Raw genomic sequence first — 26,678 nt, 5'->3', positions numbered from 1 at the left:
TATAAATTATTGTTTGATTTAAAAAAACGTAATCATTCTACTTCTGGTTATATTTTAATCCAAGAGATTTGAAAATCATTGTAAAGGATCTGACATAATGTGAAAGAAAAATAAGGCAAACAATAACTGCTTTTAATCTAAGTAAGTGATTAATTAGTTAATTGGGTTTCTTATATCTTTCTTCACTCACTAATTCTCTTCTATATTCTGAATCTATATTCTGAAGCAAAAGAGATCCACAAGTAAGAGAAAAGTAGTTTTTTGTTGTGTGTATATGTGTACAGAAGAATTTAAGTCTAATAAGGATGGAAACAAAATAAAAGAAAAATGTGATTTTAATTTGATTTGGCATCTAATACCTCAACGACAGTTTTTAAAAACATCCTAATTCTGTTATCAGAATTGGGTTATCCCAATCAATCAGTCAGCAAGTATTTTTAAGTGCCTACTCTGTGTTAGGCACTGTGGTCACATGTATTTCTTTAGTTATTAAACATTTCAAATAAAGAAGATTATAAAAGGACATATAATAATTGTCAATTTATGTGACAGAGAAACCCAACTGATGATTATCCTGTCACTGTTTAATAATTGTCATCATCACAATGGAATGGACCTCAAAGACAGCTATTCACCAAGTAAATGAATGTTGGCGTTCAAAGTGCCATCTAGTACAATTGTTTCATGAACAAGAATGCCCTTTGTAAGCAATGACAAGCGGTCATCCAGTCTTTCCTTGAAGACCTCCAATATGGGGAAATCCGCTGCCTACTTGGGCAACCCATTCCACTTCTGGATGGTTCTAAAAGTAAAATGGGCTGCATATTCATAATTCAAATATCAGGTCATGGTGACTTTCTCTTGTTGAAAGCAGAATAGTTACACATTTCTTGGCAAGGAAGAGTGAAGAGTTGATATTTTCCCTACAGAGTATCTGATCACTAAACAAGGCATCATGGTAAGATTTCACCTTCCTTTTGCAAGGAAGTCATCAGCATCTTCCATAGGCAGCATAAAGAAGAGAATGAAGACTCTGGCTTAGCATTTTCAGGATTAGTGAGTCTAAAGTATTCACGAACACCAAGATTTTTTCAATGCTTCCTGAGCAGAAAGCAACATTTACACTCTTAATGGGCTCAATTTCTTTGCCTCTCTTACATTCTCCTATTACTAGTGTTCTTATTTTTATTCACTAGTAGCTATCTTTTATGACAATGCTTTTTTTCTCCCTGAAAAATATAAGAAGCTGGTTATGGAAATGGACTAACTTACTTAAAAAATTTTGGTATATGTTCCAGGTGATTTTCTTCCATGTATCGCCTCCTGGATCTTTGGAGCTCTTCTACTCTTTGCTTCTCAGCAGCTGCTGCTTCTAAATTGCCTTCTTCCAAAAACCTAAGCACAGAATAGTTCATCTTTCAGAAGACACATCACATTAGGGAGCAGTAAAATAATTTAGTCCATAGCACAAAAGTAGTTATCCTGGTTACTACGAGTAGAAAATATTGCAGAATTTTAATGTATTATTATGCCCTTTTTTATCAGTTGTGTCCAACTCTTCATGACCCCATTTGGGGTTTTCTTGGCAAAGATACTGGAGTGGGTCACCATTTCCTTCTCTAGCTCATTTTATAAAGAAATTTTATAAAGCTCATTTTATAAAGAGGCAGATAGGGTTGAGTGACTTGCCCAGGGTCACACAGCAAGTGAGTGTCTGAAGCCAGATTTGAACTCAAGATGATGAGTCTTCCTGACTTTATGTCTAGCAGTGGATACACTACACCACCTAGCTACCCCGTCATACCCTGCAGTCTTAACAATTTCCTCATTGCTATTAATCTGGATATTGCATGATGTATGTATGATACCACACACACACGCATGCACACGTATATATATATATGCACAGGGGTGCACATGAATACACACACACACACACACACACACACACAATCAGTGCTATTGGAAACTTTCTATTTGGTCTTATCTCATCATCTCCACACCAAGGGATAAAAAAGTAGAACTCCTTCAGCCCTGCAAACCTCTGTATTTCTTGGTTATGTCTCAAAACTCCTGAAATATAAACTAAATAAGTAATTCTTTCTCATGTAATTTAAATCCAGCCCACTAAAATTTTTCCTTCTTTATTCTTGTCCTAACTGAGACCAGGAAAAAGCAATGTAGAAGAGTAAAATGAAGATTAAATTTGGTGTGGGAGGACATGGGTTCAAATTCTACCTGTGTGACCTTGGGCAAAGTATTTAATTTAATTTCCCTTGCCCTAAGTTTCACCATCTATAAAATGGAGTGGTTGGACTAAGTGACGTTAAGTCCCACTTAACTATAAATATATGATCCTATAATCTTTCCTAACTAGCAAATGAGCAACTAAATTATCAATCTACTCTTCCCCTCCTCCAATAACTGAGTAGGGCCTTTTCACCTGGTATTACCCACATAAAAATCTAAGTCAGATAAATAGACAATTATTTACTTTAAAATATAGTGTTGTTTTACAAGACTAATCACTGCTAGGTTTCTTTGGATAGCCAGTTTTCCTGTGCACTTGTATTTGTTTTTGGACTAACTTCATGGCGATCAGAAAAAAAAAAAATCAACAACTTCCAGCTAATTAAAAATGAGAAATTTTATTCCTTAGAAATAAACACAAAGTATCTCAAAATAAAATGTTTGGCTAATTTTCTGTAAGGTTGTGGGATAAGGTGATTTGATTTCTCAAAACTGGACTTTTCTATAACTTTCCAGGGATACTTCTACTATGAAATGCAAAATCCCTCTGGGAAGAATCCCATTAAGGGTAGGAATCAGGAAGGATTTGACCCTTACCAGGTTCTTCTGCCTGTTTTAGAATTCTAGAACTTAAAAAAGGTGGGAAATTTGGATTGTCCGATGTAAAAAAGGAAAGAAAAGAAGAATTCTGTAAGAAATGCTTTAAAAAAAATTATTCTCTCATGAGAACATTGTTGGGGGATACAAGGTCAAAAGGCAGTCTTCTCTTTGTTCTTATCAAAGCGCACTTGTTATATATACATGAGGCTGTGCCGAGCATCCACAAGTGCCATTACAGAGCAAGACAGCCAGCTGTTCTCCATCTCCAGAGGCCTGACCAAGAGGAAACGATCTTAAAATGCATCAGGAGATACATCCGTGACAAAGTGAAGATTTGCATGACTGCCAAAAGTTTTTAGACACTAGTGGATTAATAATGAACAATGTGGAATTGGTTATTTTTTTAAAAAGCACAGTAATCTTCTACCCATTGATGGAGGTTTAGGGTTATCGCTACAAAGGAATCCTATTGCATCCCTTTTATTTTGAATTAAACTTATGTGAAAAAAATTGATAGAAGCTGGGACATTTTTTCCTACATTCAAAATATATGGGAAAGAATAATTTCTGTAAAAAAGGGGAGCAGGAAATGTGGTAAAAACTCTTGATAAGAGAATGATGGGCAAAACAAGGCAATGTATATATGAATGAATGAGGAAGGAGAAATATGGGAACAAAATTGAGAGAATGAATAAAAATTCTAATGGAGATATTAAAAATTTCAAAAATGAGGGCCAAGTATAAGCATATAACATAACATTTTATAAAGGAAGTTACTGGTAAATGTAGATATCCAGCAAGAAGCAATTATTAACGTGAGCACAAAGATCTTGCCACAAGGAATTTAGAAAGAATGGTCAAGGATTATGAAACCTCCTCCAAGAAAACAAAGACACCAGTGGCACCCAGTGGTTTAACCGCCATAGCTGATTGAAGGCAAGAGCTTCAGAAAAGAAAGAAAGATTTGTAAAGAGCTGTGAAGGGACGATGGGATTGGGATTTCTGCACCACAACTTAACATATCAGAATGACAGGCTCCTGACTACGGATGGCACAAATCTAGGCGGCTGAAAAGGCATTTTTCAGTAGTCTTGCAAATCTAATCAAATGGGTTTTAAACTCAAACAAGAATGGGGAGGAAGAAAATTGCCTTTGTACAGCCACTAAGCTATAAAGAGTAGCTGTAAGATAAAGAGAAAAGACCTGGGTATACCCCAAAACTCACCAGAGCGAAGAAAGAGCAAACAACGAAATCCAGATATCTATATAAAGGTGCACAAAACATAGGTAACAAGAGAGTCGAAAGCCTAACACATAGGCAAGTTTGAATTTAAAGAGATCCCTGAGATATGATGGTCTGGGGCTCATGATGAGGAACATGCAGGGGAAGGATACATTTTTACTCAAAAGGAATGGCATAGATAAAAAAGGTGCAAAGTAGCATAAGTATTAAGATATATTCATGTGAGGAAATACAGAAAAAAAGAGGTAGTAATCATGGTGGAAAACATTTGGGTAAAGATGCACAGAAGCAAAAACAAGTAATATTGTCAGCAGTGTACATTTCTGATCACTGGGGGAGGAGGAAGAACATAAATGAGGCATTTGGAAAATAAATTTTAAGTATTACGTGGATGCATTCATTATATAGTAGCTATGTGACCCATGGCAAGTCACTGAATGCTGTTTGCCTCAGTTTTCTCATTGGTAATGGCAAACAACTCCACTACCTTTGTGAACAAAACCCCAAGAATGGTCTTGAAGAGTTGGATATGACTGAAAATGACGAAACAAACATTTAGGGGCAGGTACAGTGGGTAGAGTGGCAGGCATGGAGTCAGGAAGATTCTTCCTGGGTTCAAACTCAAACTCAGACACTAGCTATGTGACCCTGGACAAGTCACTTAATCCTTTTTGCCTCAGTTTCCTCATCTGCAAAATGAACTGGATAAGGAAATGGCAAACCACTCCAGTATCTCTGCCAAGAAAACCCCAAATGGGGTCATGAAGAGTTGAACACGACTGAAAAATGATTCAGCAAAAATGAGAAAAGTAATGAAGGGAGACTTTGGTTAGTAAGAGCACTTCCTGCACAAAAAGTAAAACAACCAACTATTTCTTGAACTGACTTGGTAACAATTTCTTCCTTAAAGTGGTGAAGACATCATTTTGAGGGAGACTTTCTATTTTAGAGCTAGTTCTCAGTAACAAGGAAGAAATGGCAGCAGAGGCGGAAATGACGGGAACTTCATGGGGAAATGATGAGTATATCCTCAAATTTGTGACAGAGAAGGAGAGGGAAGCAGAGTCATCCTAGATGAGAGGAGAACGGATTCAAAGGCTTCAGAGAATGCACTGTAGGATCACACGTTCTATGACTCAAAGGGGAAATCAGACAAACTCTTACAAATGAGATTCTGAAGAAACAATTTTCATGACAAGAAAAGAAAGGTAGCAAACAAACATTTATCAAATGTCTGCTATGTGGCAGGCATTGTGCTAAATGTTTTACAAATACTGTATTGCCTTATTTGATCCTGGGAGGTTAAGTGCTATTATCATCCCCATTTTATAGTGGAGGAAACTGAGGCAAGCAGTTTAAATGACTTGCCTGAGGGTCACACAGCTAATTAGTGCCTGGGGTTGAATGTGACCTCAGGTCTTTGGGACTCCAGGCTCTGCCACCCAACCAGGGAACTCATCACTCAACTTAGATATTAAAAATACATGGATAGAAAATGAAAGTAAGGGCAGGTAACAGAAAGTAAAACTGGTATGGTCCCCTAAGGATAGTGGCTGGAATACTAATCTTATAATGAACTGAGGTGGTGATAAAAGCTAAGGACAACAGAAAGTGTTTGATCTTTTTTTTTTTTTTAAGAGTTACTTTGGTAAAATGAAAACAATTAACAAGGGACAAGTAGTGCTGCTCACCTGATTGACATGCTAAGAAGTGACTATGGAGGGTAGAGCTGATTAACTTTATTTTACTTCCATTTTCCCACCAAGCAGAATGCCATTAGGACTAGAAGGGACTGAAGGAAAATGGCTAATAGTTTGGAGATAATACTACCAGTCACTTACATAGTACTTACTATCTGCCAGGTACTACGCTAAGCATTTTTTATTATTATCTCATTTGACTCTCAAGACAACCCAGGAAGGGAGGTGGTATAATCATTCCTATTTTACAGTAAACTGAGGCAAACATCAAATTAAGTGGCTTGCCCAGGATCACCCAGCTAATATGTGACTGAGGCTGGAACAGGGTGCTTATCTTTGAAGAGTTCAAGTCATCAGGCCCCGATGAGCCCCATCCTAGGGTCTGCAGAATCTTCAGATATAAGGAGTGAGCCACTGTGAATGATATTGGAAATATGATGAAGAATGAAAGAGGTATGGAAGAACTGGGGAAGGGGGAAAAAAAAGAGGAGGAAGAGGATGAAGGGAGGGAGGGAGGAAGGAAGAGAACCTACAAATTATCATATAGTAAACATGCCTTCAGTTCATAGTAAAATTATCTAACAGTATTGAAAAGATGGTTGTGAGCATGTAGAAAAGGAAGCAATGATCACAATTCTTGGCTTCATCAAGAACATTAGACTAATGTAATCCCTCCCCTCCCTTTTTTAAAAAAGTTACTAGACTGGTAGATAAGGGGATGGTGTAGATATAGTTTACCTAAAGTTTAGCAAAGTGTTTGACATTTTCTGATGTTTTTCTTAAGGATAAGATGGAAATACATAGACTAGACAATAATATAGTTAGGTGGGTGCAGAACTGATTGAATTCGTGAACTGGGATAGCCATTTCTAGTGGAATAGCATAGGAATCTATCCTTGGTAACTAGACTGCTTCACGTTAATCAATGACTTGGATAAAGGAAGAGATGTTATGCTTATCAAATTTACAGAGTACACAAAGCTGGGAGGTAGAGTTAATCACCGGATTACAGAATCAGGATCCAAAAAGACCCTGACAAGCTAGGACGCTGAACTGAATCTAACAAGATAATATTTTAATATTTAATCAAATCTTAGAATTGAGTTCAAAAACCTCAACTTCACAAGTGCAATATAAGGGGAGGTTTGATTAACCAATGATCAACAGAAAAAAGATCTGAGTTTGATACAAGTCAGAATGGGATTGTAATAAAAAACACAAACATGATCTTAAGCTGCATTAAGAGTGATTAGGATCTCGGAGGTGACTGTCCTGCACTATTATGCCCTGACCAGACTGCTGCTGTAGTACTATCTTCAGTCCTGGTTACTACAGGGTGGTAAGAAGAACATTGTTAAGTTGAAGGGTAACTCAGAGGAAGGTAATCAATATGCAGAAGAGCCATGAGGTCACTTCATGTAGGCATTAGTCATGGAAACTAGACATGTTTAACTTGGAGAAGAGAACCACCTTCAAGTATTTGAAGGTGGAGTAGGGTAGAAGAATTAGAATTATCCCAAAGCGGAATGAAATGTCTGTAGAGTTCTTGGCTTCACCCTCATATTGGGTTTTTGGGAAAGACTGAGTGACTACTGCAGACACTATAGAGGGGAACTTTTGATGGGTTTAGATTTGATGTCCTTTCACTGATTCTGCGACTCCTAGTCCCAGTTCCTTTCCTCATTACTATACTCTTCTCTTTGTTTATTTTTTCTTATGATTAAAAAAAAAAAATACAACATCAAACACAAGAAATCAAGAGAAGCATGAAAAAGTAAACAGGAAAGAGAAATCACAAGGGACTTTCTAAAGTTGAACTGTTTACATTCCCACATGGAAAGATAATATTTGTAACTCTTGAATTTGCAATTCTTGGTATATGAGTAGTTGGAGGGATCATACATACATACATACATACATATACACACACATCTATATATATACATATAGACAGAGGGCACAGGATGAGTTGAATAGGAAGGAATGATATCTAAAAAAATAAAATTAAGGAGTGAGAGAGGAATATAGTGGGAGGAGAAAGGGAGGAATGGAATGGGGCAAATTATCTCTCATAAAAGAGGCAAGAAAAAGTGTTTTCAAATGAGGAGAAAAAGGGAGAGGTGAGAGGGAAAAAGTGAAGCTTACTCCCATCACATTTGGCTTAAGGAGGGAATAACATGCACACTCAATTTGGTATGAAAATCTATCTTACACTACAGGAAAGTAGGGCAGTAGGGGATAAGTGGGATGGGGGGGATGACAAAACGGAGCTCAAATGGGAGGAGGGAGTAATGAGATGTAATCACTTTAGGAGAGGGACAAAGTCTAAAGAGACAAAAGAATAAATCGGGGGAAGGACAGGATGAAGGGAAATATAGTCTTTCACAACATGACTATTATGGAAGTCTTTAGCAAAACTATACATATATAACCTATATTGAATTACTTGCTTTCTCAGTGGGGATGGGGCGGGGGGGGGCGGGGAAGGAAGGGAGAGAAGTTAGAATTCAAAGTTTAAGGAATGAATGTTGAGAATTGTTTTTGCATGCAACTGGAAGATAAGAAATATAGGTAATGGGGTATAGAAATCTATCTTGCCCTACAAGAAAAGAGAGAAGATGGGGATAAGGGAAGGGAGGGGTGTGATAGAAGGGAGGGCAGATTGGGGGAAGGGGTAATCAGAATGCATGGTGTTTCGGGGTGGGGGAAGGGGAGAGATGGGGAGAAAATTTGGAACTCAAAATCTTGTGGAAATGAATGTTGAAAAGTAAAAATAAATAAATTTTAAAAAATACAAAAACAAACAAAAAAAGAGAAGCAAGGAAGCTCCAGCGGATATTTTTACAGGTTCGATAAACCGAAAATTTAGCATATTACAAAAGAGAGCATTCTGTTTTGATTAGTTTGAGTACTGTTTTGCATAAGAAGTATTCAAAATATATTTGCTGAAACAGTGAAGGGGAGAATGGTTTGTTAACCTCTGGAGATCCTGAAATACTTTCATTAAAATCGTTTAAAAATATTAAAATTCTCACCTCTGATCTGGCCGGAATCGAGCATCCGTTGGAGGAAGCAGTTCTTTCAGGACAGGATCTAATTCATTGAGTTCAATAGCAAACCTTGTAAAGCCATAGTAGAGTTCATAATTGGTTGGCATGGAACCTGAAAGAAATCCAACAAAATAAACTATGACTGAGATACATTAGGAACAAAAAACCCAAACAAAAAAAATTAAGGTGCCCAGGTGATTCATTGCTATAAACAGTTAAAACTCAGTAATGCCATCACTTTATATAACCATGAACGTATCCGACTGAAGTCACCGAGTTGGAAGAGACCTCATCCTATGTCTGAACTATCTCAATAAGGGATAAGCAGCCTCTGAAGTCCTCCAGTGATTGGGGCCTCACTACTACCCCAATTCAGTCAATTTCATTTCTGTATCATTAATTTTTCCATATATAGAGCCTAAATTTGTGTCTTTATAACTTCTATCCTTTGTTCCTAGTTCTGTTCTTTGGAAGCAAGTGGAATACACTGAATTCTTCTTTCACATGGGAGCTTTTCAAATAATTAAATTCTGCTATTATAGTCTTCCTAAATCTCCCCTTCTCCAGGTCAAATATCTCCTTCCTCCAACAAATCCTTGTATGGAACAGTTTTCAGTCCCCTTCCATCCTATTAGTATTGGTTTGGATAAACTCCAGTTTGTCAAAGTCCTTCCTAAAATATGGTACCCAGAACTAAATACCAAATTCCAATATGGTCTAGTCCAGGTGCAATACAATGAGTTCCCAACTTGATTACTCTCTATCTTGTAAGGACTGAGTTGCTTGCATGTTGTCTCCCTCACTGGACTAAGAGCTCCTGAAGGACAGGAACTATTTTTGATTTTGTATTCTCAGCAGTTAGCATAGGGGCTGGTACATTGCATCACTTGACAGACCTCATTTTGGACATCAATTAAGACGTGAGATTGTGACTCTCTTACAATCCACTCAAGGAACTCTATTTTGTAATTTCATAGTGATTATCATAAAATGAAGATTTTAAAAATCCATCTTAATTTAATTATTTAATTTAAATTATATATTTAATTTAATTATATTAATAGACCGACAAAAAGACAGGTTTCCTTATACACTGTTTTAGAACATGCTGGCTGAACAATTTCATCATGTTTCTTTTAAAACTCAATGTGTTTACAAAATGCCAATATAATTAGCTTTATGAAAAAACGAGGCTTGCTTGGTGGTGTTACGGAGAAGAAAACACATGGTAATCTGTAAGAGCTTTGTGTTGACACTTTAACTACTTTACTAACAGCAAATGTAAAGCTTACTAATGACTCTAGGGAAATTCCACTGTCAATTTCAAAATTACTCAAATTGGTAAGCAAATCCATAAAGCTATGAATCCTTGGTGACAAAATAAGTAACAAAGATTTTTTTCTTACTGCTACTTGATATCAGACCTATGCAATTGAGTTACTCAGACTCTACAAGAATAATGAAGTTGTTTATAGTCATTAAATTTAACAGAATTATCTCTTATTAGAGTTGAAATGACAGGATAAATTAGCACTGAGTGCGAATCAGGGTACCATGATTTTTGCTGTATTCTTGAAATGCAAACACACTTTATCATAATAAGATGTTACAATTATACAGTGCTTTAAAGTCTACAAAGCATTTTATATGCATTATCTCACTTGATTCTCACCACAACCCTGTGGAGTAGATGTTAGCATGATTTCCATTTTACAGATGAGAAACTGAGATTAAGTGACTTGCCCCAGGTAGGCTAGGTGATTAGAGCACCGAATCTAGAGTCAAGAAGACCTAAATTTAAATCTAGCCAGACACTTAATAGTTATGTGATGCTGAACAAGTCTGCCTCAGTTTCTACAACTGTAAAATTGGCATACAATAACATTTATCTCTCCCAGAGTTGTTATCAAATGATAAAATACTTGTAATGCCTAGCATATAGTTAACACTTAATAAATGTTTTCATCTTTTCTTCTTCCAATGATTATGCCAAAAGAAGTGAATTAGACATGAGTATTGCTAACTCCAAGTCTAGCACTTTATCAATTACATCCTATTACCTCTTATTTTACCAAACCAAAATATATGAAAAAAGCTTTAGGGTAACACATATTTTTAGTTATCTAAGTCATATTTTAAAATTAAACTACAAAAAGGAGCAAATTTGCACAAAGCTAAATTAACTTTGATTACATGCTAGAAATGTCAACTGAAGCTTAGGGTGCGGAAGGAAGAAAAAGAGTACTCTGAAGTTTACTGGGTAAAGACTTTCAGTAAATTATTAATTTGATTGCTATAAAATCAATAAAAGGATGCCTTCTCTAACTGCATGCTGCCTGCCAGTGGGAGACACATAGTTGTGCCTACTAGGTCCACCACTGAAGTCTTATTACCTATTTCCAGCTGCGGCCCATGGCAACCTTTTTACTCTTCCCTGGCTCACTCCCTGTCATAGCCGCCCCCACAATGTTTCAAATGTTTTCTTTACTCAAATCACCTATACCACCCCCTCCTAGAAAAGTCAAATTTTACAAAAAATAATAAAAAACAGAGGCCATTCCTCATAAGATTTCTTTTCTTCCCTCCTCCATAACTCCAAACCCTTCCACAGTATCATCCATTTTCTAATCCTCTGTACCAGTCTTGGAGGAAAAGATGGTCTGTGTCCTTCTACGGCCAACCTCTGCCCCCTCCCCCTTTGTATTCTTGATCCCATTTCTTTCCATCTTCTGTTACAGGCTGTCCCTTCAGTCATCCTCTTTCTAATCTCCAATCTAACATGCTCATATCTTCCCTAACCTTCACTTGATCTCATCATCTCCTCAAGCCATGATCTAATGTCTCCTCCTTTTTACAACCAAACTCCCTGAAAATTCTGTCTATATTCTCTATCTATGTAATAGATATTCCCTGATTCCACCTTTTCACCTCACTTTTCAACCTCTGTTAGAAGACATAGTGTATCATTATTTATCAAGAAGATATATGTTCACTGAAGACCACCCAGAAATGACAAGGACAAAGAAACATGGTGGAAGGCATTGGGTTGAAGAGTAACAGTGTTAGAAACAAAAGGGATTTTGACACTAGAATTTATTAGACACCACCTTGACAGAGGAACTGGACAAGGATTGGGAAACCAAACATAAGCCTGGACATGGACACAGTCATCTGATATTTCAGTTACTGGATATCTACTGGAACTCTCTCTGTGCCCCCAGTAGGATAGCTAAGGATAGCACCAACTGGCTTAAAATGATCAGTTCATCTTTCAAAATGTAGGTAAATCAATGAAGGTAATTTCTATTTAGGAGTTGTTGCTTACCAACAAGGAAAAAACTAGTTGTCTAGATAGAAATGATTGGAACCACTGGAAAAAGATAACAATCCCATTTTAGAACTTTTGGTAGAAAAGGAGAGGGAAGATGGATATGGTCAAACCTTCACTCACAATTTAGGGATAACAGATTTAGAAATTTTTTTACTTTTTTTTGAACGTGTATCAATAATTTCTGGAAATGTTCTATTGTTCTGAGTTAAATCTATTCTTGTAAGAAAGAAAAGAAGTAAATTAGGAACACCTAAAACAGTGAACAACTCTGACAATGCCTACAACATGCTGCTCTAGCAGTCTCTTTCTTTACATTTATACTATTTCACAGAAGTGTAATGAGGAATCAGTTTATAAACCTGAAAAATAAATGTGAGCAATTATTGCTATTTATTTGTTTGGCTTAAGAAAATTTGGGATTTCTCTGTTAGATCTAAAATCTTCTTCCCTCTCCCTATTTTCTCCTTTCCTTTCACTCCCTCCCCTACCTCCCATCTATTTGGGCACTAATATATTAAAATTCATCGTTTCCAAAATCTACAAAGGCTTGGAATTTACAAGACTACTTCTGCTGAACCATTTGTAAAGCTCCCTTAAAGAACTTAAAATGCTATGCAAATTTAAGTTAGTAAACATTATTAGGATTTACTGGAAGCACTCAGTAATAGAGAAAAATATATTTTTATGTGACCAAAATAAGCCTTTGGTAAAATTATTAGGTTTTTCAATTGGAATTCAGAAACAGGTTTACAATAGAAAATTTATAATAGAAAATAATTTACATCCTAATGTATCAAGGACTTCCAATTACAGAATATTTTCCTGGGCCACTTTGGTCCATTTGCAGTTTTCTTTCCTCCCTCTTCCTTTTCCCCCTCTCTTAGGTCCTAATGACTGATTCACCCACATTTTATCCTGCTGCTGCCCCCCCATTCCCAATGCTTCTAGTCAAGATTATCCTCATTGTCCTAGCACAGACTAGGGAGCAATAGAGCAGCCAACCAAACATGACTTTGATGTCTTTAAACTTCTCAGAATTAAGAGATGGTAGTTTTCTATGGATTAATAGTAACAATAAGGAAACAGGGCAGTCTGAAGTAGGGGCAAATGTGTGAGAGCTAGAGTCATGGGAGACTCAGATCCATAGGCTATCGCTGATACTAGCTAGCCATATGGCCATGGATAGCTCACTTTATATCTCAAAGCCTCAGTTCTCTCATCTGCAAAATCTCTCAAGATTGTTCTGAGGATTAAATGAGGTAATCAAGTGTCTCACAAAAGTTAAACAGATCTATAAATAACAGTAATTATTAACAACAGGAAGCTGGGCAGCCACTTAACTTCTATACTCTTTACTATCTCCATGTATAAAATGGGAGTAAAAATCTCTGCCATTTATCAAGAACTTTAAGATTTGTAGACCACTTTTTAGACATTATCTCATTTGACTTCCAAGCTCCACAACAACTAAGAGATGAATGCAATGAATTGTCATCCTCTTATTACAGATGAAAAAACTGAGACTCAGACAAATTAATGACTTGCCCCAAATCACACAGCTAGTACATGCTGAAGGTGGGATTGAAACACAGGTCCATCAGATTCCAAGTCTGACACCCTCATATTTGCACTCATTATTTCACAGTGTTTGCTGTGAGGAAACACCACACAAAAGTGAGTTGTTGTTTCTATAAAAACTTACAAGTTACCTAAATATGTAACTGTATTTACTTTTGATTAGTTACATTTTAGACCTCTCCATTAACAGAAAAAATAGTTGAGAAAGTATATTTGTCATGTGACAATATTACTTCATTAAATTACATTCTGCCGTTTAAACTCTTTCTTGCGCCCTTCTTTCAGGAGTATACACGGGAAGGTCTCACCTGGCCTCCATATGCACTTTGCTGATGGTGGTACGCCACAGTATAATCCTTCATGCCACTTTCCAAAGAGACGGTGAACCACCTTTCCTTCCTGATCCATGACAACCCCTTGGACTTCGTTTACATTAGAATTCCAATAATTCACCTAGAAAAAAAACAACCCCCCCAATTTGTCATACTGCCAGTCTCAACCTATAGTGATATTAAAGCCAGAAGGCACTGTTTAAAGCCTTTATCCGAAAACATCCCATTCTAACAAAGACTAAAGAAATTTACTTAGCTGAAAAACTCAATGCCTAGACCACTTAAAAAGATTATAAACAAATGCTTGATGCATCATTACACAGTTCATTCCAAATATTTGATGAATTGGAATGTGAAGAAGGAAAGAGGTAGGGCATTAGCTAAATATATAGTTTAACATAAGTTTTTAATATATATTTTTTCTAAACACTTGAACATGACTTCATTTTGAAATAGAAAAAAGAAGAATAGAATAGAATTTTAGAGCTAGAAAAACCTTAGAAAACTTCTAATATACTCTTCCCCCTATTTTAGGATTCATGGTAAGAGCTAGAAAGGACTTCAGGGTAATCTAGTTTAACCATTTCATTTAGCAGATGAGGAAAATGAAGTTCAGGGAAACTGTCAATTAAGGAAACTGGGAATTAAAGAGGTTATGTCTTTCCAGTAGCATTTAAGCTCTTTGAGGGCAGGTACTGTTTTAATTGTCTTTTTAAAAAAATCTCTAGAACTCAGATAGTATCTGATATATAATAGGTGCTTAATAAATGCTTGTTGAATTGAATTGAATTGTCCATGGCTACCCAGGTGGCCAGTGGCAAAGGTAGGATAATAACCCAGGTTCCAGTTAGTGCAATATATTATTTTATTCATTCATTAATAATTTATTGATCATTCTTTAGAAAGGATCAGGTTGTGAAACAAATATGATATTAGTTTCTACCTTACAAGAGTTGAGATCTATGTTAATAAACCATAATTAATTATTCATTATTGTCAAATACCTCCACTATACTTAGTAACAAGTTAATTTCAGTATTTGAAATATAAAAAGGAGAAATGGATCCAGAAATCATCTTCAAAGTATTTTGGTAAATTCGTAAATTGTATTAGTAATACTAATCCCTCTATCTAGGACATACCCTGGTGTACACACTCATTCATGTAACAGAAAAAACAATGGATTAGGAATCAAAATAAGTGGGTTCTACCACTAACCTCCGTGTGATCTTAAAGGTAAATCATCTGTATTTCTGAGCCTTAGCTGTCTCCTCTGTAAAATGAGAGAACTGAGCTAAAGGTCCCATTCAAATCTAACAATTTAGGCCTTTGAACTGGTCATCCCCATATCTGGAATGCTCTTCCTCCTCCTCTGCAACTCCTGGAGTCCTTAGCTTCCCCTATGACTCAATTCAAGCGACACTTTCTGCAGGAGAACTTTCCAGTTCCCTAGAGCTGCTCCTGCCTTCCCATCCAAGGCTATTTTTATGTGTAAGATATTGTCTTCCTCATTCAAATGTCAGCTCCTTGAAAGCAGGAAGTGCTTCTCTTGTTTTTGTATTGCTAGAGCCTAGCACAGTGCTTAGCACGTGGAAGATGCTTAATAAGTATCTCCGGATTGACAGAGTCTATTTGCAAAGTACTAGTGAACACCACTAAGTTAAAACATAACCTCGTTCTTTAGCTCTGGGTCCCTCACCCAACAGGAGAATAAGAAGTTATTTCAGAAAGAGTTATCTTAAGAGAAAGAGAGGTACATAAAATGAAAGAAAACCCTCATTTAGAGCTTGGGGCAAGGGACTGAGAAAAATATGAACTAAAATTAAGCCATCTGTACACCATATTGGGATCTGTCCAATAATTTCAAAATGTTGAAACAAATGGAAGGAGTATTCTCTGTATTAGGGTAGTGCTTTTAGTCCACACACAGAGAAATACAACATGTAACTGTGGTATCCCAACCAGTAATTCCAAATCAGACAGAAGGATGCCTTTGTGGGTGTTTGAGAGCTTCACACATTTGTCATTTTAATAACTTACCTTCCTGAAGTCACAAGTCTACCTTTCTGTTAATCAGATTTCCACATGGGTCATAATGGTTGCGATAAGCTGATAGTAAGAGATTGGTGACTAGCATATACTTTACTGCTACATTTAAGTGTCCTTAGAAACTGTCAGTGACTTCATAAACTCATTAGATCACAAATTCAATCAGCTGAAAGTGGATACTGGGGGAAAGTAAGTACATGCAGAAGTTATTTTTTTAAACAATTCAACTCAGTCAAAACATATGTATATGTAACGTCCTGTCTCTTCCTCTGGACTTATTTCATACTATTTTCCCTGACCACATTATTTACCTTGATAAATGTGAGTTTACAGATACAAATACTGCTTTTTGTATTTCTAATTGTGATTTCTCCATAATGCTCTATCCATCTCCTCCCACTGAGTATGTTATGGATACAGGTCGTGACTTTGTTCCATACGTAGTAATCTCCATACCTAGGAAAAGAGTGTATTACTGCTAAAGCAATGAAACACAGGCATCTCTACTTATGCACCGAAGGGAAACTTAAAACTACTCATCCAAAGTTCCTCTCCCCTTATTTGACTTCCTGCTACTTTCTCCACGGAGGTTTTTCAGTAGTCAATGATTTTTCTGAGAGCAGATTCTAAGTTTCTGATTCTGACCCAAAATACATGAGATGAGAATGACTATTTGGAAAGAATTAATGACTTTTCCCAGATAATTCTGCAAAGCTGTTGCAAATTGAGTAGAATAATGTAAGGCTATCAGCTTTTCCTCCAAGAAATATATGGGGAAATATGTTTTCATAGCTCTTTGAATTCATCTCACACATGAATTGGCATACATTTACATAATCTAGTAAAAAAATCAACTATTCCAAATTAAAATAAATGAATTGGTATAGTCTAATGCACATAATATGCCAATGCACAGGCTATGTACCACCTTATACCATATTACACATTCTTATTTCTACCAAGTATTTCTATCTCAACATATAAAATTAGCTACATAGACAAATGTACATGAGTATATATTTATATATACACATGAATTTTTATCTATATATAGTGAACTATACATATACATATGTAAATTTATACATATACAAGTTTTCTATTTATACATCTACAATTAACTATATAAATGCCCATATACATACATACACCCGTGCATGTGTATAATTACACTGGTGTGGAAAGTCCCTCCTTGATGGAAATTGGTAACACATGTGTAACTGAGACGTACCCATGATGACACAATCAGTATATGTCAGTGCAAAATCTGAAGCCAAGATGTCCTGAGTTTAACACTGGCCCTGTGCATAGTATGTTATCCTGTCTCTCGTACAAATAAATGACACAGACAGTGGAGAGGGCAGAAATGATGGAGCGGGGGAGAGAGAGAAGAGTGCAAAACTACACAAACAAATTATTCAAAGGCACTAGAAGATGCTGACAGGCATCTGTGGCAGCAGCTTGGTTTCCCTAGGCTGACTTCCAAAATAAGGAACAGTTTCTCAGAACTGTCCCCAGTGCATTTAGGGACAAGGGGGTCAAAACAGGACATATTCTTGGAGAAATAGGACTGACAGGAGGCCAGACTGGACACATTTCAATACTACACAGTACATATTCACTTTTCTTTTGTTAATTTGGATGTGGACATCTTTACCGTGGAACACAAAATGCTTAGGATATAAAGTTTTACTGCACATGTTTGCAGAGCCTCAGATTTCCAAAGTTCCCATAGTTCATTAACAAAGATTTCTAAAACACAGACCTACTCACGTCACTTCCCTGCTTAAAAAACTTCAGTGACTCCCTTTATATTCAAATACAGTCTCCTCTCTTTGGCATTTAAAGCCCTTCACAACCTGGCTCCTACTTATCTATCCATAACTATTTCACATTACTCACTCCATTCACAGCCTCCACATTCCAGTCAAACAGGCCTATTTACTATTTCTCCCACGTATGTGACATCCCAACTTTTATCTATGTATCTTTGCTCAGGCATAAAATGAGTAAAATTCTCTCTTCCCAACTCAACTTGTTATGCCATGTCTTTTCTGAATGTCCCACGTTGTGTCCAAAATTATTTTCTGTTCATGTTCTTTATTTTGCATTTGCTTAGCTATGAACATATTATTTTCCTGGAGTTTAATAAAACCTCAGAAGCACAGAATTTGAGGTTGGAAGGGATCTGAGCAGCTGCTGGAAGGACCCCCCCCTCCCCCCGTTGTAACACACTTGACCAGCTCTTTGAAAGCAGGCACTGTTATAATTTGTCTTTGCATCCAGAGCACCTTGGATGTAATCAGCACTTAAATGCTTTTTTGAATTAAATTAACACTTCAAAATCAATTTAGATTAACACAATAATATTTATATAATCCTTTAAGATTTTGCAAAGTACTTTTTCTCCCCCATGGATAGTGCCCAGATTTATGATTTTATTTTTATATGGAATTCCTAGATGAGGAAAGTCCTTCTACCAGGGAAGGTTGGTACCTCCTCTGTAACTTAAGAATTTTGGAGATCTTTAGAGGAGTGAGAAGTTAAGTGATTTGCCCAGGGTCAAACACCCAGTATGTGAATTTCTATTTTCCTTCATAACCTGGCCCCTCCCTATCTTTCCAGTCATCTTACACCTTACTTGTTTCCACATACTCTACAATCCAGTGACAATGAACTCCTTGCTGTGTCCTGAACCCATCATAACCTCCCTGCTCTGGGCATTTGCACTGATTGGTGGGCCTGAACTGTTCTTCTTCCTCCTCTCCAACTCCTGTCTTCACTGGCTTCCTTCAAGGCTCAGCTAAAATCTTACCTTTTGCAAGAAGCCTTTCCCAGTCCTTCTTAATCTAAGTGCCTTTCCTCAAGTATACCTCCAGCTTATTCTGTCTATATCTTGTTTGTGTATAGTCCTGTATATGTTTTCTCCTCCATCAGACTGTGAGCTTCTTGAGAGCAGAGACTGTCTTTTGCCTTTCTTTGTGTCTCCACGTCTTAGCACAGGACCTGGCCAACAGTAGGTGTCCAATACATGCTCATCAACTTGACAGGACCTCCTGGCTCCAAGACCAACTCCCCATCTGTTACACCATGCAGTCTTTCATCCAATAATATCAGTAGAAGTTCCACATTAAAAGAAAAGTCCCTTTGACCCCAATAATGTTTAAAAGTGCTGTTGTTTAGAAAACCAGAGAGGGAAAGAGCAAAAAGAAAAAGGGGAACCTACTTTGGAAGTGTCACATTCAGTGTTCCCACAGGTAGGATTTCCATGGATTTTCCCCAGAACTTGTTTTTCCATCTTATATCTGAAAGAAAAGGTGGAGGACAAAAGAGAAATAGACTCCAATTCCAAGAATTTATTCTCCAGCTACTCTATGTAGTTAAATATGTGATGGGTATCCTGGGATGGTAGATGTCATTTTAGGAAACAACGAAAGAGTTACTTCCGATGATGTCAAAGATAGCAGATATTAAGGCAACGAGTCTCCTGAAGATTACTTGAGCATGAAGGGATTAGATATGACTCTGAAAGATATAAATGACGCCCCTGTACAATGGATGCTTTATATTTCTCCCCAAATAAAATGAAATAAAGCTGTATACTATGAACAAGCAAATGTCAACTGCTTTGGAGTAGACAAGGGCATATATGATAACTATGAGGCAGAAAAAAATGAATATGCCATTTATCAGTTGCACAGCGAAAATGTTTATAATATTGTAATGCCATGTATTATCATTCATATTTATGAAATATATTCTTGAAGGAAGAGAGAACATAAAATTTGAGACTATAGATGCTAAAAGCTTATGAAGAAATGGGGACACATACATCTCAACAGATTAAGTGATATACAGACTAATCAGGTAATATATCTAAATGATGACTCTCTTTGTTCTTAGGAAATGGGTTACGTTCCTATTGGTAATCATTTCCCTCTTCTATTCAGATAAAGAGAGAGTAGATTTTTAATCACAAAACTTCATCACCTTTGCTGAATGGCTAAGTATTTTCTGAAGAACATTTTGTGCCTTGTTTCTTTTATCATGGGAATATTACTAAAACACGCATATATAATCTGTCTCTCCCATTGCTTTTTTTTCTACCTCTGTCTATAGATATACGTTTCTCCCTCTCCATATCTCCCCTACACTGAACCATGCATTCATCCCTTGTATCAACCCCCTGCCCAAGCAAACAGTTAGGAAACTCCATCCCTCAGGTACCCCACTGATCTATTAAGAGGAAGGCAACTATATTTCATTATCTCTTATACAGGACTCACTGATTTATTTTCTTTGTTGAAAATGTATTTTGAAGTGAGATTTTATGCTTTCTGCACTCTCGTCTGTTTGAAAATACTTCAGGTTTGGGTGGTTTATATGAGCAGTTCAACATCTTTTAGGATTTTTTAAATTATATATTACACAGAGATGGCTCTATTCACAGGTACTGGCCTAATTTGTATACTGTCTTTCACTGGAATGGCAAATTTTATAGCTCTGCCCGAACCTTGTTAACTGGGTCCAGATTAACCCTAATTCATCAGTGATCTTCATGCTTTATTTTACCTTAACTTCACTTTCCTTTAGTTACTTTTAGCTTTGACCTCTCTTTAGAGGCAACTAGGAGGCACAGTGGCCTGATGTCAGGAAGAACCAACTTCAAATCTAACCTCAGATACATACTAGCTATGTGACCCTGAATAAGTTACTTAAACCTGTCTGCCTCAGTTTCCTCAGCTATAAAAATGGGTACAACTACAGTACCACCTACCTCCCATGGTTGTTATGAGGATACAATGAGATAATGTCTGTAAAGTGTTTAGCCCAGTGCCTGGCACACAGTAGGCTCTATATAAGTGTTTGTGTATTTCCTTCCCTTCAATTTGTTACATGTATCATTTTGTAATTCAGCTATCTAGGTATCTTCCATACTCTTCAACCCTACTATAGGTACCATGAAGGCAGGTCTTGTGAGTCTCTTATCTAGACTTTTTATGCCCTCTAGGGGACTGCGCTCTTCACATAGTAGGTGATTAATGAATGTTTGATTACAGTGACTTCACAGATAAATTTGAATTGTCCTTACAAATACTGAAAACAGAATCATGATGTTTATGCAAATAAAACAGCATTTAGAAAAGGCATTGCTGAGTATCTCCTTTAAGATTACAAAATCTTTGTGAACACTTTAGCTTCAGTATCCCCAAACAATAAGAGAAGGGGAGTGGATTTAACGGTCTACATAAGGATATAAAGCACCAAGGATATAAAATTAATTGCCCAAAGTCACAGTATCAACAGTGATGCCTCAGTTGATAGTACAACTGCCTGCTAGCCTGCATTTCTTCCTAATTCAAGGTTGAAAATTAATTACTTAAAACTGAACTCAACAGCAATTAGTAACATCCTCTGAGATCAAGAGTTGAAACTCTACATAGAGTACATTTGGAAATGAGAAACTTTTTCAGTTGCTCATCATTGTGACCTTTAAGTTATAAAAAAAATAGTACAAACCTTGCCAAAACACAAAATTCTTTGATTCACAATGACAGGCAGAAATGGGTGGATGGTGGCTAACCTGGTTAAAAAGAAAAAGAAAAAAGTGACACAGAGGATCTAGAAATTAAGACAAAAATGCCTCTTTTTTGCATTATTGTAATGTGAACATTCTTTTTTAAACGACATTTCTCCCAATGGGATAAGAGATATTCAGCTCAGCTATACTTTAATGAAACAATTGTAAAATGCTTCTCTGAAATAACAGAGGGTTTGTACACAATAGTTTTAGGAATTAATAAGCAACATTTAAATGTAACTTATTTTTCAGGAGGTTTCTTCCTACATGACTCACATAGCTTTCTGGTTAAAGGATTTCTGTTCCATAACACACTGACCTCCCTGTGCAAAAGAGAACTGGATAAAAGGAGATTTACCTGCTCTGAGAAAAAACGGAATCCCTTGTCTTCTCGGATGCACTCGTATGTCTCACCAAGCACAGGGTTGAATGGCTTACTTCCTGCTCTGAAGTAGGTAGAGCAGTATCCTGAAACTGCAAATGCAGCAATGAGAACCTGTTAAAACATTTGAGAAAGAAAAATAATGTAGGAGAAGTGTAGTCAGGTGAGTTCCACCCCCATCCTCATTTTCTAAATGTCATACAAAGCCTCTCATTTTATTTTTGTTTTCCTGTTATCTGTTTACAGTTTTCTTCCATGAGCAAAAGAAAAAAAGGGTCAAAAACTTGAATGTGACAACAAAATGCCTAGGATACTTTGAGAAATTCCTCGGAACTGAATGATCAAGATGAACTCTTACTTGGAACAAGGCCCCGTGATCACAGCATTATGCTCAGGTGGAGAGAAGACCTCTTGGGTAGGGGAAGCTTTAAGCAGAAGGGGCTGAGGGTGGGGAGAGGATTGTTTTCAACCTTAGACTGGAATAAAGTCCAAGCCAAGGAGGAAATGAATTACTTGCCCAATCCAGGCCTAAAATCCTTGTGGTGTGAGTCAATAGCATGTCTTGGTTTTCAGGAGAAGCAGACAGAATGACTGAGCATGTCTTAAAGCTGCACGGGATACAAATTCTTCATATACTAAGTTAAGGAAACTTCTAAGCTGGGGTAAAATTTATCTAGAGTAAATCCCTTCTCAAAAGGATATGAACCTACTTGGCCTTATTTTACTCAGGTATCCGGGAAGCCCTTACTTAGGTGGATTGGCCTCCTTTTACTAGAAGGATATGATCTCCATCTTAATCACAGAGGGAGTGTTTCTACATCTACAAAGAGGCAGACTACACTAATAATAACCATTATATTGATGATGATGATAGCTAGCACTGAGATTACATGTTGAAGTTTGCAAAATTATCTCATTTGACCTTCCCAATAATTCTGGGAGGTAGTCGCTGTTATTGTCACATTTTATAGAGAAGGAACTGAGGCTAAATGACTTGCTCACAGTCTCAAAGCTAGTAGATTGTTCAAACATAATCTGAACTCAGGTCTTCCCAACCCTACATCCCACTACTGTCTTCATTGTACCACCTAGCTATCTAGGTGCTGATGATTTAAAAAACAAACAAACAGCCAGCAAGGCTAAGTATTCTGGCCTAGTTGAGCCCTACTTTGAAATTAGCTTGTGGGTTTGGTTTTTTTTGAGGGGCACTGCCTTGTGGCACCAAACATTACCATGCGCTCATATGGGTCATCAGTTTCAGAAGCCTTGTCCAAGAGCTCACTGTATTCAATTTCCTCACAGAGATGCTGCAGAGTATTGAGGGGCTCATTCAATTCCACAGGCATAGAGACCTTTGACAGATCTTTGCCAATGTTGTTTCTCAAAATATTCCACAGATTAATGTTGCTAGTATCAGGACATGGAGCTGGGAGGCAAGTTCGCCGTCCATTTCGGAATGCACCTCCTGTAAGCTCTCCATTAAGGACTGGAAGAGAAAGATAAGAATCACTTGGATTGGACTGGAAGATGTTTTGTTCTTATTTTTTCAAAGGCAGGTCAGACAAGTCATGTTTAAAAAAAAATAATAAGTTATGCAAAGGCTGTATTTATTAAGTCTTCATTGTAATGTACTTTCTTAAGTACATTTAAGCAAGCTTTATTGTATCAACACATGGCTATTCATTAATGCACAAACATCATGGGAGCATAATTTACTTACCAGGTGTTAAATATATGCTAGTAACATTACAACAGACTTCCAAGAAGCAAGTTCAGTGAGTGGGAAAAAGAACCAGAACTGTGCCATTCTGAGTCATTGAAAACTTTTTACAGAAAAGCATTCTGAGGGACTTTTTAAGAATTTGAAGAGTCACATTGAAGAAGGATTAAATTGACTCGCAGTTTGGTTCCAGTTTGGCAGAACTAGGAGCAAAGTGCAACAGTTCAAAAACAGAAATTCAGCCTTGAAGAAAACATTTTTAACAACTAAAGGTATCCAAAGGTTAGTTTCTCTCTCATTGGAGGTCCATAGGAGGAGGGAATATAGACTTTTTGTCGGGTAGGTTGTGGTAAGAATTAGTGCCTGGGGCATGGGTTGGACTATGTGGCTACTGAGTTGTCTTCCAGGTTTAAAATTCTGTGGGTCAGTAATATGCAGTTTACTATTTGGACCAGCTACGTTAACAGAACATAAAAATTAGAAATCAATGGGGAATCTGCTCTGGAAAGATAATTATGGAGAAAAACAATATTTATATAGTTGGAAAAGTCATCATAGTAGCAAAGGCAAATATGCTGGATATACAAATGGAGAGTTCACAAGACTACGTACTTTGCCGGGAAATGTTGTCTGCGACACTAGTATTGTCTTCAGATATATTATCACTCACATCACTGATGTAAGACTCATCATCTGAAGCCTAAGAAGAGAAAGGAGACGGAATTCAGAAAGTGGAAATAATTGAGCCTTTAAAAAGAGTAATCAAAACACCTGGAAGATGGGTACATATGGCTAAGAGGATCCAAACCACTATTCTTAAGGGAAATGTAGTTAGGTCAATCTTTTCTCCTCTTTTCAAGAGAGAGTGGATTAATATGAAATGGGTATCACCAGAAAAACACTAACAATGGAAAGACAGAAAAAAACTGAGGCCATCTGTCACAAACTCTTTTCTCCCAAACTCTTAACATTATCCTCCCAAATCGCTGTTTATATCCTTGATTTCAATCCTTTACTATCTCTTTCTGGAGCTTATACCTTGGATCACTCCCTATCCTTCCTAATTTCTAATCTGACTTTATTGGCTCTTCTTTTTTGTTGTATAGAAAGATGTCCAGATGTCCCCTATCCTTACAAAAAGAGCCTCCCTTGACCACCCTATCCACTTAAACTATGGAATTCTGTTTCCTCTCCCTTTTATTTTTTTCCACTTCTTTTTTATTTTATTTTAGACTCCAGAGTCAGAACACAAATACAGAATAGAGAAAAGAAATAAAAATATGTCATAAACTTAAATATTAGAACTTAAATACAAAGTAAGAAAAAGCATGTTGCATGCATAGTAGAATATGAGAGGATTCAAAATATGTAACAAGACATTTTCATTTCAAGAAAGCCTGTATGACAAATAATACATGTTGCGTTGAAAACTGTCCATCTTTTCTTTGCTTCCTTGTGAGTTTTCTTTTATTCTCTGGTGTGCAGTTTTAAACTTTGTTCTTTTTCCCCCCTCTCCCTTCCTTTCCCTTTTATAGCTAACATAGAAAAAAGCTGTCTCTAATAATTTTGTCTACTTTTATATTTCCAATTCACTTCTCAGTTCTTGTAATCTGATTACCATTCAGCTGAAACTGCTTTTTTCAAAGTCACCAATGTTCTTTTTATTGCTAAACCAATTACTTCTTCCCAATTTTCCTTCTTCTTGACTTTTTTAGTATTTGACATTACTGACCACCATCTCCATTTGTACGCCCTGTCCTCCTCAGGGATTTCTGATGCTGTCCTCTTAATTCTCCTCCTTTCTGCAATCCACCTTCTAAATAGCTGCCAAAGTGACTTCCCTAAAATACAAGTGGTTCCTAAAATCCTGTGTCAATTCTCCAGGCAGTAATATCCAGTGCTCTAGGTTATCTCCAGGAGCAAATACAAACTCCTGTGTTTGGTCTTTCAAATTCTTACTACATTGACCAGGCTTCTTGTGCATTGTGCTACTGTGCAACCTCCTTGTTCTAGCCTTTCTGGCTTATTTGCAGTTCTTGAATACATGATGTTTATTTTCTCACCTCAACATCTCCTATATCTAGAAAGTATTAGCAATTATTATCTTATCTCTATCACTCAAAAAGCTTGGCTCAGCATGACACCTACATGAGGGCTTTCCTAATCCCCTAAAATACTAGTGCTTATACTGTAATGATCTTGTATTTATTCATTCATACATATTTACATATGTATTTGCATATATGAATATATACATATATAAATATACAATTGCATATACGCATGTGGAAGTAGATGCATAGATATGTATATGTACATATAGTTTCTCCCAAGATAGACTACAAGCTCCCTGCTGGCAGGGACTCTGTCATTTTTGGTCTTTGTATTCCCAGCACCCAGCCCAGTGTTAGGCACTCAGCAGACACTTAATGCATGTATATTGGATTGAATTGACTTGTTTCCCAGAAAGACCTAGGGTTTTGAATACACATGGATATGTATATAAAGATCAATGAAAGAAGTAAAATATCAAAGATTTTTAACCTATTTGGGGAAAAAAAGTTTTGGTTACAGAGATCCTAAAATGGAAAAAAAAGTGATATTGTATGTTTCTGTTTATATATGACAAACTCTTTGTGTCACCTTGGGCACACTTCAATCTCTGGTTCTCCTGACCTGGGAAGTTAGACCAGATGTTCTCTAAAGTCCCTCACAGCCCTCCCATTCTAGAACTCCATGTCAGATAGATATAGATAGACAGATAGATAGATAGATAGATAGATAGATAGATAGATAGATAGATAGATAGAGATAAAATGGATTGATGAAACAAAGAGAAGGAAGAGAGACAGAAAGGAATAA

General features: G+C 36.8%; 1 protein-coding gene across 10 annotated transcripts in view; it reads right to left on the bottom strand.

Moving 5' to 3' along the window:
• OSBPL6 (oxysterol binding protein like 6) overlaps positions 1–26,678 on the bottom strand; it is a 265,398-nt gene that overhangs the window by 2,396 nt on the left and 236,324 nt on the right. For all 10 annotated transcript variants that reach the window (XM_072612433.1, XM_072612440.1, XM_072612438.1 and 7 more), the window contains 9 exons: positions 24,429–24,516; positions 23,329–23,582; positions 22,073–22,210; positions 21,654–21,717; positions 19,360–19,438; positions 16,445–16,589; positions 14,061–14,205; positions 8,829–8,955; positions 1,273–1,395 (listed from right to left, as the gene is read on the bottom strand). In XM_072612433.1, coding sequence (XP_072468534.1) covers positions 1,273–1,395; positions 8,829–8,955; positions 14,061–14,205; positions 16,445–16,589; positions 19,360–19,438; positions 21,654–21,717; positions 22,073–22,210; positions 23,329–23,582; positions 24,429–24,516 — 1,163 coding nt within the window. The remainder of the gene's footprint in view (positions 1–1,272; positions 1,396–8,828; positions 8,956–14,060; positions 14,206–16,444; positions 16,590–19,359; positions 19,439–21,653; positions 21,718–22,072; positions 22,211–23,328; positions 23,583–24,428; positions 24,517–26,678) is intronic.

Source organism: Notamacropus eugenii, chromosome 5 (genome assembly GCF_028372415.1).
Source record: "Notamacropus eugenii isolate mMacEug1 chromosome 5, mMacEug1.pri_v2, whole genome shotgun sequence".
NCBI lineage: Eukaryota > Metazoa > Chordata > Mammalia > Diprotodontia > Macropodidae > Notamacropus > Notamacropus eugenii.
This window is presented reverse-complemented; position numbering and strand designations above follow the sequence as displayed.